This window comes from Hibiscus syriacus, unplaced genomic scaffold (assembly GCF_006381635.1).
Source record: "Hibiscus syriacus cultivar Baekdansim isolate YM2019G1 unplaced genomic scaffold, ASM638163v2 tig00111947_pilon, whole genome shotgun sequence".
Classification (NCBI taxonomy): domain Eukaryota; kingdom Viridiplantae; phylum Streptophyta; class Magnoliopsida; order Malvales; family Malvaceae; genus Hibiscus; species Hibiscus syriacus.
The window spans coordinates 871016-883258 of record NW_024063219.1 but is presented as its reverse complement, the minus strand read 5'-3'; the positions used below and the strand labels follow the sequence as shown (position 1 = coordinate 883258).

Here is a 12243-nt window from a genome sequence, read left to right as displayed (position 1 = left end):
TCATACGCCCGAAACATTTCTGACGCTTTAAAGTTGACCAAAAAATACGATGGTCGGGATTTCCCTCGCGTTTAAAGTTGAAAAAAACAATAGAAATTAGGAATAATCAATGATAACATGCATATTGGCTTGGGCTAATATTTATAGTGGAGCCGAAATTTATATTGAAATTTAAACTCAAATTGAAATTTAAATTCAAACTCCAATTACATATGAAATGAATTTGAAATGCAGTGTTAAATTGAACATGGAAATTGCATAATTGATTCATACTATTCAAGTAACATGCTTTCTAAAAGACAATATTGATTGAGTTCAAAACTGAGTTGTGAGTTGATGGGGTTGTCACACTTGTCACATGGTTGGAATAAAGTACTCACATGGAAGAGATAGATTGTTTTGTTATACATAGCCCATCTCATCTGAATGAAAATATACATACAATATAATCAAACCAAAACGTACATACACAACAAATTTATACATAACAATGTTCAAATAATGTACCCACAAAAACAAAATTAATCCGATGAAAAAGGGTTATTTCTAACGAAGTCGGAAACATTATTTTTCCAAATAATGTACCCATAACAATGTTCAAATAATGTACCCACAACAATGTTTAACTGATTTGTTGTTTAATTTTCAATCTGAATTATGTTGAAGGTAAAAAAGACTTGTTGAAGGTAAATTCACAACAGGAAATAAGCGTTGCAATAGTCAAATTCGCTACGCGAAAGTCAAATTCTCTACGCGATAGTCAAATTCGCTACGCGATGCGTTGCGAATTTGACTATCGCAACGCTTATTTCACGTTGCGAATTTGAATTTCACGTTGATCGCAACATACAACATCAAGGTATATAAAACATCAAACACATTCCAAGCTATAAATACAAACTAAGGACACTTGAAGAAGCAAGAGAACAACTATCCAAGCAATCAAACACAAGAGAAAATCCCAACATGATAACAACTGAACAGATCATATCAATGTTCAAACTCAAGTTACTAATGAATGTCTAACTGAAAATGCATGCATTCACACATAAAATACACATAATACAACGTTTGCATTTAAAAATCACCTAAGTTAATAAGTCCCAAAAGGTGAAGCCGGTTGTGATTGGGATTTTGATTTTGATTGCGATTTTGATTTCCTTTTGCTTGGCACCATATGAGCTTTGGATTTTGATGAGGATCCATTTTTTGGTAGAGGAAAAGATGATTGTGATGGCACTGGTGATCCACAGGTCAATCTTGTATGACCACTCTCCTTGCACCGACTATATGTCGATATCCTCTTCTCTTCACCCTTAGACGGTATATGATCATGATTTTTTGGTTGGCCAGGTAGCCTGCTGTCCATGACTGGTGGCAAAACTGTTTGTAAGTCATCTGGTATGTCCCACTTAGAAGGATGTGGACATGGGTAGACAATCTCGACATAAGTCTGTCGATATACTTCTGTAGTGTAGCAATCCATAGCGTATGCGCTTAAATCATCTTGGTTTAGATGAAGAGAAACTTTTATAACATGGCCACACGGATAACCAGATGTTTGTCATTTCTTACTACTACACGTCTTTGCATTTAGATCGACAAGCCCATTTAAATTATTATTCAATACTTCAAACAAAGTGTTTGAACATGGTTCAACTCTCCAGGACGTTGACTTCACAACACGTTTCGTTATCTTTTTTTCAGTCTATGGTGTAACACGACGTTCCAATGTTCCTGTAAATTTAAATAAATAATACTTAGTAAAATATATGATAAGTTACGAATTTAAAGAAATAATACTTGCATGGTTTCTTTTCTTGTAGTACCACTGTTGAATAGAGGCTCAAAAAAACTCCATTAACATAGTAATGGGTAATTTTCGGGAATGACGACTTAGAGCGTTTATTGATTCTGCACTATTAGACGTCATGGAACCATATATTGCTCCAAGTTGATGTACTCTTGACCATCTTTCAAACCCGACATCTTCTAGTGTTTGAGCACATTGAGGCAAAACACGTCTTAAACAATTTATATGCTTATTAAAATCCACTTCCCGATAAGCTTTTATAGTCTTCCAGTATGTCCATTTGTGATTTTTTATACCAGCAGACCTTGATTTTAGATTTCTGTACAAATGAACATCACAAAGTCCATGAAAAGCATCTGGTAAACACCTTCTAACAGCGTTGTCAATTGAGTTTGCCCTATCGGATATGATTGTCAGATTATTAATAGGACCTATGCAATCTCTAAGATGCCCCATAAACCATATACATGAATAAGAAGTTTCAGATTTGCCAACCCCGTAAGCTATTGGTAGTATCCCATTGTTAGCATCCATGGCTATTGCTAATAAGTTTACTCCAAGGTATCTACCTTTCAAATGTGCTCCATCAACTATAATAAATGGGCGCATGCAAGTAATAAACGAACGAATCTACAAAATCATATACACAAGAAATATAATCATTTAAATGTGAAATGCATGCAACTAGCAAAAATGAGTCAACAAAATTATAATTATTTACTAACCGCAACACCAATGGCGATAAACATCATCTCAAAGCGTCCATCTCTATCTGTTTTGATATGAGTTACCGACCCAGGATTTTTCAGCTTTAAATTGTGACAATAAGCCGGCAATTGGGCAAACGATGCTTCTGACGACCCCCTCAACAATTCCAAGGCATAACATTTGGCTCTCCAAGCTTGAGAATATGAGATACTAATCTTGAACCGAGCATTCATGTCAGTCATAATTTCATGTCCCCGATATACCGTTCCATTCAAAAACATTAACTCAGCCAGAAAGCCACCCAACACCTTTTTGTTTGCCTGTCTATGGTGAGGAAAAACTTGGGTTCTTGAACATGTATGTTTATCAATAAAAGTCCTAACTTGAAATATTTTGCAATCTTTTATCCTCTTAGCAATCATACGCCACGTACAGTTTTTGTCAATCATACACCTTGTTTCGAAATGATCTTTGCTTGATTTGTTAACTCTTAGTTGATAGCCATCTTCCACACATTTCGTATACAAAGCTATCTTCAAGTCTTCATTTGTATCAAAACAATCATCTTTCTTGATACGAATAACTTTTGTGTAGCAATCAACTGATATCTTTATCAACTCTTCTTCCGGTATCTGAAGTAATTCTGGTATATTCCAATTATACTCATGTGGCATTTTATTCTTTTTCCTTTCTTTAGGGACTTCTTCTTCTTCTTTTTCTTCTTATTTTTCTTCTTCAGGGTTATATGAATTACATAATGGATGTTCAACATGTTCATTCACAGTCGTAACTTCCTCCTCATTATCATCAACAACATTTTCCTCGGTAGTGGATGTTTCATCATCAAAATTCAGATTTTGACCAATATCAAAATTATTACATGCAGGGTCTGTTTCTTCTTCTATCACATCATCAAAATCCGAGTATTGACCAAGATTAAAGTCCGGGTATTAACCAAGATCAAATTTCGAATACTGACTAGTACTCACAATATTTTCTGTTGGCTCATAATCGTCTAACTGGTCAATATGAAAACCGGAATTTGGTACTGAAAGTTGATTGGGATTTGGATTAGGAAAAGGTTGTGGGTTTTGAGATTGTGTTTGATATTGTGTTTGGTATTGGAAATGTGGTGAAACAAAATTTGCTTGGTGATGAAATTGTGGTGGAACCATTAAATTTTGGGTTGAAGAACTTAGTTGATTACTACCCGCTACTGACCCAACTTCACTACTTCTAGGTTCAACAACATATAATGTAACATCATCTTCTTGCGAAACACTAATGTAAGCAATGAATCGTTCAACATCTTCATTATCGGTTAACAAATAAACTTTACCTTTTCTCAGATAAGATAACCTAAATCCACTTAGAGGCTCTAAATTCAATTTCTTTGCAACACGTAACATTAGAGTTTCATAAGTTAACTTTTTAATGACAGTTTTAGTTGAAGATTCATGGGTAAAGGCACATATTGTAAAACACCATGAACATTCTCCCATGACACTCCAAAACACAAATATATCCAAACATGATCAACATTAGATGATTTCATTCTAAAAATTGTAAATTAATTTACTAAACAAACAAGCTATAAACTAGATATCATCACTAACGTAGAGAAAAACATACCTTTATTAAGTTGATAGTTGATAATTTGGGAGAAAAATCATTGAAACATTATATAGAAATAAAATTATGTAAAAAAAATAGAGATGGGGAAGGATGTCGTTGGATATAGGAACGGATGTCGTCGGAGAGAGTGATAGATGGAGATGGAATGAGTTGCAATTTAGGGATTTATGTTATGAGTTGTTGCTGTTGTGTTGTTATATACCCAAAACATTTGTGTTACGAAACTAAAACCTGTTGTGAAATAAAATTCGCGTTGCGAATTTGAAATTCAGTTGCGAATTTGACTTTCGCGTTGAGAATTTGACTATCGCGTTGCGAATTTGGAAAATCGCAACGCGAATTTGGAAAATCATAATGCGATTTACATATTCGCGTTGCGAAATTGGAAACTGGGTTGCGAAATTGGAATTCGCGTTGTGAATTTGTTGGTCATTTTGACAAATCCAAAAAAAGTTGGTTAAATTCGTATATTATAAGGCATTTTTTGTCACTGAGGTTATTTTCTCTTAAATAAAAACTCTAGTGGAAAGTTTTCAATTTTTATTGTTTCTTTTTTAGGTAAAATTTATTGTATCTTTAATTTCTTTTTCTCTTTTTTCGTCTACGTTGACCAACCATTTTTCCCCCAACCAAACACTGAGAAACAAAAAAACGTTTTTCGAAAAATGATTTACATGAAACAAACATACCCTAATTGCAGTTGTGCTCTTTGTATCGCGGTTGCAAGTGTTGCGGACATTACAACGTGATTTATTTCCTAAATATAATTATGATTTTATGTTGTGGTTTACGGTGTCGCGATGAACTTATACTATGCACCCGAAGCCTCTAGAGGGCAAGTTTGTACTTTGAGAGATCAATGTTATCAGCTCTGTTGAGCTCCCTCACTAAGTACTCCAATCGTGCATTGTGAAAATCCTCTCCACCCAAGAAGGGGTCTCCATTTGTGGCTGTTAATCTGTTGATCAAAGTAATTAGCAGTTATGAGTCAGTTAAATAGGTAGTTAATTTGTTCATCCTTTCTCTATATAATGGAATGTTACTCTCCACACATTTAAACAATTCTACGAAAAAGCACTTCATAATAGCTCACAAAGGTTTCGTTCCTAAATCTAAGAACAAGTCTTTCAAGAAGGGCAAAAGGCCCCCGATCCTAACCGACTCATTTACGGGACCATCGGGATGACGTGGGAGTGGCTGCTGCTACTGTTATTTCTGATCATGATCATCATCCTTTTTGCTTCACCGCTATTATGCTGATACGATAATGCATTCAGGTAAATTCTTAATCTTTCCTTCGTGCATTTAGGTAAGTTATTGATAATTATTTCGTTTTATTAATTCATAGGCTTTCTCACTATTTTTTCTTTGTTATTGCAGATGACTTCCAATGTGTGAATTTGTTTCCTGATACACTACCTCCATAGTCGCGTTTAGTTTTCAAATTTTTTGCCTTTTTTTTGTTGTTGCTTCCAGACTTCTTGAGTTGGATGAAACTATGAATAAAGAAATAGATTTTGTTGTTGTTGTTTTGTTGTCTATATTTAACGTTTTCTTTTGTTTTGTTCCTATATTAAACGTTTTTTTAAAGTAAAATAGTAATAAGATAAAGGATAAATTACATAAATGACCACATAATTATGGATTAGGTCGTGAAATAATTACCATTTTTAAATTTGCGTCAATATGACCACTGTACTATTTAAATGAGTTAAAAATAACCACACGCCGTTAACATTTAATGGAGGTGTTTATGCAGTTAAAAAATTGGTATAATTACGGTGCGGGTTACGTATTTGTGGTGCTGTCACCCTGCTTTATTTTCTTCTATTTTGGTCACTACTTGTATATGATTTGTTTCCTTGGATTTTCATTTAATCAAATTTGATCCTTATTTTGTTTTTCATTTGTCTAATGCCTTAGTTTGAGTACTAACTTTAAAATCTTTTATTCTAGTCATGTATTAAATCTTTAGATTAAATCCCCTCGATTTTAGAATTAATTAATTTGATCACCAAGATTAACTTTAATTCTTAATTTTTAATTAGTTCCTAATTTCAATTTAATTTAATAAATTTATTTCTCCAATCAAATTGTAACACATGTCACAATCTTATGATTATAATTTGAATATTAACTATAATATATTTATATATATTATCATTAACTATAATATATATTATATAATTTGAATATTAAATTATTTTTAATGATTTCATATATATAATCATTAAAAAATAAATATGAAAACAATAAATTTAGTTTAAAAATATTTAAAATATTAAATCAATTATAAATAAACTATTATATTTATTGTGGTGATTTAAATGTCGTCATATTCTCAATTGGCCTAGATGTAAGTTCTCAATTATATGTTTTTATATTTTTATCGTTAACTATAATATATAATGTATAATATTATAATATTATAATTGATTCCTAAATATTAGATTTATCTTATTGGTTAAGGCTTGCTTTATTACTAAATCATTTTGGGTTCAAATCCAATTAAGTTATTTTAATTTTTTTATGCCTAAACTTGAACAAGTTATATAACATATGTATTATCTCAATAACAAGCATGAGAATTAGCTCAGTGGTTAAGGCATGCACAAGTTACCCTTGGGAGCCAAGTTGGGGTGTTAAAACGCAATTGGACAAATAAATTTATTAAATTAAATTAAAATTAGGACCTAATTAAAAATTAAGAATTAAAGTTAATCTTGGTGATCAAATTGATTAATTCTAAAATCTAGGGGATTTAATCTATAAATTTAATATATGACTAGAATAAAAGATTTTAAAGTCAATACTCAAATTAAGGCATTAGACAAGTTAAAAACAAAATCAATATCAAATTGCATTAAATGAAAATCTAAGTAAACAAATCATACATAATAAGTGACCAAAATGGAAGAAAACAAAGCAAGGTTCCAATGCCGCAAATACAAGTTACCCTTGGGAGCCAAGTTGGGGTGTTAAAACGCAATTGGACAAATAAATTTATTAAATTAAATTAAAATTAGGACCTAATTAAAAATTAAGAATTAAAGTTAATCTTGGTGATCAAATTGATTAATTCTAAAATCTAGGGGATTTAATCTATAAATTTAATATATGACTAGAATAAAAGATTTTAAAGTCAATACTCAAATTAAGGCATTAGACAAGTTAAAAACAAAATCAATATCAAATTGCATTAAATGAAAATCTAAGTAAACAAATCATACACAATAAGTGACCAAAATGGAAGAAAACAAAGCAAGGTTCCAATGCCGCAAATACGTAACTTTGTAAAGACACATGCCCTAATTAAACCAATTTTGTTAACTATCACGTATACACTTCTGTTATGTGTTAACGACAGATGGCTATATTGAAACCATGTAAATAGTTCAATGGCCATATTGATGCAAATTTAAAAATGGTGATCATTTCGTGACTCAACCCACAATTATGTGGTCATTTGTGTAGTTTACCTTGAAATAAATGCGACCAAAAAAGGAAAAAGAATGACCTTTTTCTTATTAGAAATCCCATGAAGAAAGTGGATTTACTATATCTTTTCGAGAAATCATTAGATAGTCTTAACTCACCACGTCATCTGTAGTCTTAATCAATAATATCTGTCTACATCAATTTTATTTAAGGTGAATCTTCACCTTTTTCTTATATATAAATAAAAAGAGTGGTGATTACTTGGAAGTTGTTTTAAAAATTATGGTTGTCATTATTGGACCTGAATAATGAGGTGAGCCGTATACATAAAATAATTTCTCCTCCTTTTGTTGTGAGAGATTCTTATTAAAATAATGACAGATTTGTTGCCTATATTTAACGTTTTTTCCTTTTTGTTGCCAACATTCAACGTTGATTCCTCACCGATAATCCCCTTTCCATCATCTCCTTGTCGATTTACTCTCTCTTTCCCTTTGAATATATATTCTTAAAAGAAAAAATCAAACTTACATAGCGAAGGGTGCGTTCCCTTTGATTTTTTTAATTGTAAACCGCATTTTTTTGTTTTTGTTTTTATGGGATCATAAAACGACTATCCAGCTCAGTTGATAGAGCACAAGGTTCTTAACCTTGAGGTCGTGAGATCGAGTCCCATGGAGGGCATTTCATAATTTGGAGGTCTCCTACGGAAAGCTGCTCTCAACCTAGTATTGGGGGTAGCCTACTATCTTACCTCCCCCTTACCCCATTATATATGGGAATAAGGGACATCCATTTTTATTTTAAAACGACTCCAACTTCGGTTTATGAGTTTTTATTGAAGCGTTTTTGATAAAAGTGAAAAGTTGAAGGGGGAAAAAAACCCCAAGATTATGGCAAATGAGACTAGACGCCACGGCCTTACTAATCAGCTGGGTACATATGGAATGCAATTGACTCTTCTATCATCTTTCATTCAGTTGAATCTTGCTTATTTTGCCCCCATGGTTTAGTTTACTGCAATTGGTCTTCAGTTTGCTCCATTTTGTTTATATTTTGGCTCACGAGTTGGGTTTTAATTTATTTTTTCTTTTGTGAGGTTTGGTTTGAAAGATGGAATAAATACCTTCATTCGAATCCTTTTATGCAGAAGAAAAATGATTAAGCTCAAGGGGCGTTAATCTTTGTCGAAAATAAATGATCTTGGGTCAAAATTAAAATGCAAATGTAACCGTTTTCACTTATCTTGTATAAAAAAATTCTATTAGGAATCTTTTTTCATTATGAAGTTAATGTGAGGTTTAGAGTAAGTTGGTGGTCTTTACTTTTTTTTTTTTTGATAATTCTGATTTTATTACCCAAACAAAGTTAAGATACAACCAATCAATCAATCAACATAAAAAAACAAACAGCCTATACAAAATGATCGGTTAGCCTATACCCCAAGCATTACAAAGCTTTAAGTTAATACTATCTAGTCTATTAATATTAGTTCCCCTAAGACGGATTCCAACGACGTCTTTAACCTCCTTTAGCAAGAAGTCAATCGTTCTACTACGTCCTTGGAAAATTCTTTGATTTCGCTCTTTCCACAAAATGTAAATAGTTGCAGTCCAGGAAATTTTTAGGATAGTAGTTAGCAAAGACCTTCCTTTCCATATGGAACAAACCTTTGTTACCATTTCATCCCATGGTAAGAAAGTGGACTGCATCCCATTAAGTTTCAGAATTAAGTTCCAGAGATCCACTGCCAGTGTACATTGGGAAAAAAGATGGTCTCTTGACTCGTAAGAATTGCTGCAGTTAACGCAAGTATTGTCGTTGCTAATTCCCATTCTAAGAAGTTGGCCTTTTGTAGGCAATTTTTTGAGCAAAGCCATCCAAGCAAACAAGCTAAACTTTGGAATATGCAATGGAAACCAAATGAGTTTGTGTCATATAACAATCTGCCATTTACAATAAATCAAGTCCCAAATTTCCTTAACTTGCGCAGAACCCGCAGAAATTAATGAACGAGCTTCAGTCCTTGTTTTTAAGATCCGTTTGATGCTCCAACTTAAATTAGCTGCTGCTTGATAGTTCCAAAAATCCCGATCCTTAAAAACATAAGCGTTGAGCCAAGCGACCCACAGGGAACCGTTTCCTGCTAATATTTTCCGGATTAGAAGAATGCGACAAGCTCTATTCCAAGTTTTAATGTTCTTCAATCCGAGGCCACCTTCTGATTTGGAAGTACAAATGTTATCCCAACTCACACGAGCACCAGCAGCTGATTTATCTGCACCTTTCCAGAAGTACCTAGAGCAAATTTGATCAATTTTTTTAAGAATAGAAGATGGCAGAACAAGTTGTCTGCACCAATAATTGCTAACATTGAATAAGACTGATCTAATGAGCTCTAATCGACCTGCATAACTGAGATTTCTGCTAGACCATTGATGAAGTTTTAGCTTGATCATATCAATTAAAGCTTGGCAATCCTTTTCAGTAAGTTTGCGAGTGACAAGCGGAATACCAAGATAATGAACAGGAAGACTTCCGATCTGAAACCCCGTAATAATCTTTAAATTATCAATGGTTCTTGTAGAAATCCCCGTAGCAAAAATCTCACATTTGGTCGGATTCAATTTAAGCCCAAAGACTTCATAGAATTGGTCAAGAATAGTAAGCACACCAACAACAGAGTCTATGTTACCTTTACAAAAGATCAACAAATCGTCAGCAAACGAGAGGTGAGTAAGACCAATTTTCACTGATTTCTCTGTTGCAATACTAATTTAACAAATCCCTCTTGGTTGCTGACATTATTCACTAAATGTGTAGGGAACTCTCGCACATTGTTCTTGTCCACTATCGAGATGTAAAAGTCAGACCTCATTCTATCACCTTTCTCTTTTTCTTTTCTTACCGCATATGCTTTTGTTGCTTCACTTGTTAGAAGGTTCTTTAACTGATTAAATTTATTAATTTAAAGAACTATGGTTGCAGAATTATCAATATTATTACCCAGCCAAAATGGAACTTTTAAAAGCTGATATAAGTTGAAGGGGCAGCTTTTTGTTTGTAGATATCTTATGTTTTTCATTTTTACCTCTTGAAGCGGTACACTCTGGAATCTGAATGCCCTAAAACAAGTTAATGCATTCAATTGTGTTCATTTCATTTGATTTCTTTATTGAGCATGAAAGACTTTAGCAGGCCTATAACTTAGTTTTCTTGTCTTAAATCAAGGATAAGTATCGCATTTTCTACCTTGTTGATGGTCAAATATTTTATAAAATATGGTCGATATTATATATATGGGCGTGTGTGTATTTGAGCTTGAGAGCATGCATGCCAGTATGAAATTGTATTTTGTTTGCTGCTATATATGGGCGGCGTTATCATCGGAGAATGCGTCTGGCTCCTCGGTGGCATGTACAAGAGTGGATGCAGGTATCGCCAATAAGCAAGAGGATTGGACTTTATTCATCAAAAGCTCTAGTGGATGGTAGGACCATTAGGGTTTCCCGTGCAAAATACTCAAAACCTAATGCCAATTCTCAAGGTCTTCAAAGGGTGGCCGACCCTCACCAGAATTAAGGGAGACCAGGTGTCAGAACTGGTACGGTGTTTCAAAGTCGTTCAACTGAGGCTGTACAAGTGAATTCGGCAAAGAAAACCTATAAAGAGGCATTGTTAGGTAACCTTGGTCCATAAACGGGAGACTTAAACAGCCTTGGTTATCCTGTTACAATAATCCAGGAAGAAGGAACAGTGGATGCTGAAGCAGTAATGAGTTTTACTCCGGTTAATAATGAAATTTCAAATGTTTTAAAGTTAAAATAAAGTTAAAATAAATATTTTAAAAAATAATTTAGAATGTTAACGTAAAACAATTTAAGAAATTAAGAATTTAAAATGTTATGACGATAAAATTTAAGAAATTAAGACTGAAATAATTTGAAAATTATAAATAAAAATTAATATAAAATAAAAATAAATATAATGATAAATTAGGTGCCAGGTTGGCGGATACCCTATTAAGTAATATCTTGTGATCTGGGCACGATCTGAAAACCCAAAAAAATTAGCAGATCGGGTACCTGACCCGTTAAATATAACTTTGGTTGTAGCTAAAAGAGGATCAAATAATTTAAACAAGTAAGCAAACTAGGTAAGAAAATGAGAAATTATTTTATACTCTTCTCATCATATAAGATATGGTCACAACCAATAAAATTAAAATATAGTAATAATTTTTAATTATCATTAATTTAGATTAAATTTTTAATTAATTATTTATTTTCATATTAAAATTAAATCTCTCTTTTTAAACCTTTTGACTCTCTCCAGTCGTTAACCAAAATCACCGTGACCATCGTTGGAGATAAAGCTCGCTGCTCAGGTTGACAAAGGAACACCAAGGGAAAAAGAAGAAGAGTTTAAAAAGTGAATATGATGATATGAATCAAAATCAATCAGAACAATCCAACGTTCACAACAACAAAAAGTTTTATACCAAATGTCTGTAATTTTAAATTCAGAATCAACCATTGAAGAAAAAGAAACAGTTTAGAAAGTGAATCTGATGATATGACTTGATTAAGTGCCCTGCTACTCTTGGTTGCATAAACTATGAACAAAGCTATGTATGTAGTTTCCATAAC

General features: G+C 32.8%; 2 protein-coding genes across 2 annotated transcripts; both read right to left on the bottom strand.

Moving 5' to 3' along the window:
* Positions 1–4984: 4984 nt before the first annotated feature.
* On the bottom strand, positions 4985–9474 carry LOC120173332. The gene is made up of 2 exons (XM_039180530.1): positions 9242–9474; positions 4985–5114 (listed from the first exon to the last, which is right to left on the bottom strand). Exons 1-2 carry the CDS (start codon positions 9472–9474, stop codon positions 4985–4987), a joined length of 363 nt encoding a protein of 120 aa, XP_039036461.1.
* Positions 9475–9528: 54 nt separating this feature from the next.
* On the bottom strand, positions 9529–11955 carry LOC120173331. Its single transcript, XM_039180529.1, has 2 exons — positions 11913–11955; positions 9529–10289 (listed from the first exon to the last, which is right to left on the bottom strand). The coding sequence occupies exons 1-2, from the start codon at positions 11953–11955 to the stop codon at positions 9529–9531; spliced, it is 804 nt and encodes a 267-aa protein (XP_039036460.1).
* Between the last annotated feature and the right edge of the window lie 288 nt (positions 11956–12243).